Source organism: Tetrao urogallus (assembly GCF_951394365.1).
Source record: "Tetrao urogallus genome assembly, chromosome: 6".
Classification (NCBI taxonomy): domain Eukaryota; kingdom Metazoa; phylum Chordata; class Aves; order Galliformes; family Phasianidae; genus Tetrao; species Tetrao urogallus.
Window position 1 is genome coordinate 7,700,862 of NC_136819.1, and position 1,797 is coordinate 7,702,658.

The 1,797-nt window shown below is 38.4% G+C and overlaps 1 protein-coding gene across 1 annotated transcript; it reads left to right on the plus strand.

Annotated features, from left to right (window-relative positions):
* Positions 1-269: 269 nt before the first annotated feature.
* PTH (parathyroid hormone) lies at positions 270-1,395 on the plus strand (the record flags this gene model as incomplete). Its single annotated transcript, XM_079536977.1, has 2 exons — positions 270-355; positions 1,122-1,395. The coding sequence occupies 2 exons, from the start codon at positions 270-272 to the stop codon at positions 1,393-1,395; spliced, it is 360 nt and encodes a 119-aa protein (XP_079393103.1).
* Positions 1,396-1,797: the final 402 nt, after the last annotated feature.

Sequence of the window (1,797 nt, forward strand, 5' to 3'; positions counted from 1 at the left end):
ACATGATGATAATGCAAAGCAATTAAAGCTGACAGAAGCTTTCAGACTTGCCTACAAAGTTACAGAAGTTTTCTCATAAGAAATAGTATTAAAACCATTTTTTTTTCCTGTCGTACTCCTTGTTGCAGCATATTTCATGAGAAGAATGTTTTTAAAACCATTCTGATGCCTTTCTTTAACTTTTTTCCTAATCTAAATTTCTTTGGAATCCAAAGAACTACTGGAAATACTGATCTATACATTTATTCTCTTCTATCTCTGCAGACAAAATGAGTTCTACAAAAAATCTGGCCAAGACTGTAATGATTTTATATGCCATATGTTTTTTTACAAACTCTGATGGAAGACCAATGATGTAAGTACATTATTATACACTTCCAAAGTTTGGGGAATTATGTGAATTATTCTCAAGAATGTGGTCTGTTTGAGTACCAGTACCTTAATCTTTCCATCCTCACTTTTGAACCCTTTGGCCCAGCCAGCCAAATTCTGACTTCTCTAGAGCAGTAGAGATCTCAGAAACATGCAGAGTTTTTAAACTCATTTTGAAAATAGTAGATGAAGAAAAATCATGTATGGGTTTTCTTGGGAAGATCATCAGGTAATCCACACTATTAGCAGATGCTTGAGGGGGATCTAGTGGGTGATCTTCTCTATTGTGACAGCCTACTTGGAACTCACCCTCAGACACTGACATCAGTTGGCACTGAGACAAAAATCCATAGGAAATCATGCTTCCTTAACGCTAGTGTCCAAAGAAAACTGTCTTTGAATAAAAACCATACTTAGTTGTCTTAACCTTAACTATTGTCTCGTAAGCCCTAAGCTCAACTACAACAGGTGAAAGAAATGATAAATACATAAGCAAACACTATTGCCACATTGGACTACTGGTCTACTTGCCATATTTGGTGCCTTCTCACTCATATCTGTTACAATTAGCAAATCACCATCCACACTCCCTCTCTACTCCAGATGTTATTCTACTCCTTACAGATGAGAAAGGTAAGTTGTACAGCTCTGTACTGCAAAATCCTACAAAAGATCCCAAATCTGGATTTTGACTTAAGATGATGAATTCAAGAGAGCCATTATGAGTCCTTTCCTTTCCTCTCCTTCAGGAAGAGATCAGTGAGTGAGATGCAATTAATGCACAATCTTGGAGAGCATCGACACACTGTGGAGAGACAGGATTGGCTTCAGATGAAACTGCAGGATGTGCACAGCGCCCTTGAGGATGCCAGGACCCAGAGGCCTCGGAACAAGGAGGATATTGTCCTGGGGGAGATAAGAAACCGGAGGCTGCTCCCTGAGCATTTGCAGGCAGCACTGCAGAAGAAATCCATCGACCTGGACAGAGCTTACATGGATGTACTCTTTAAAACTAAGCCGTAACAAAAAGCCCAAGAGCATTATATCTGTCCAAGCAAGCACGTGTCTGTAGATCACTCATCAATTAAGGCATTTTATTTTTTAATTCAAACTATGATAAGGATTAAAGGCTCCATACCAGACTGTAGCCCCATTGATGGTGGGTATTTCACCACTAAATAATAAAATGTATTTACAGGTCACTCATGGCCATTGCTGCTATCTCCTGGGTATCTTTTAAGTAGTTAATTAACTAACTCATTACTTCCAGGAGAATTAAAAACAAAATAAAAGACAAAACAAAAAACAACAACGAAGACCACCCACAATAGAATAAGAAAGTTGAAAAACATTTAAGACCAGTTCTACCACTCCTATAGGGAGAGCATTTGTCTGTAATGTGTGGGCCTATTTGTACTGTAAACC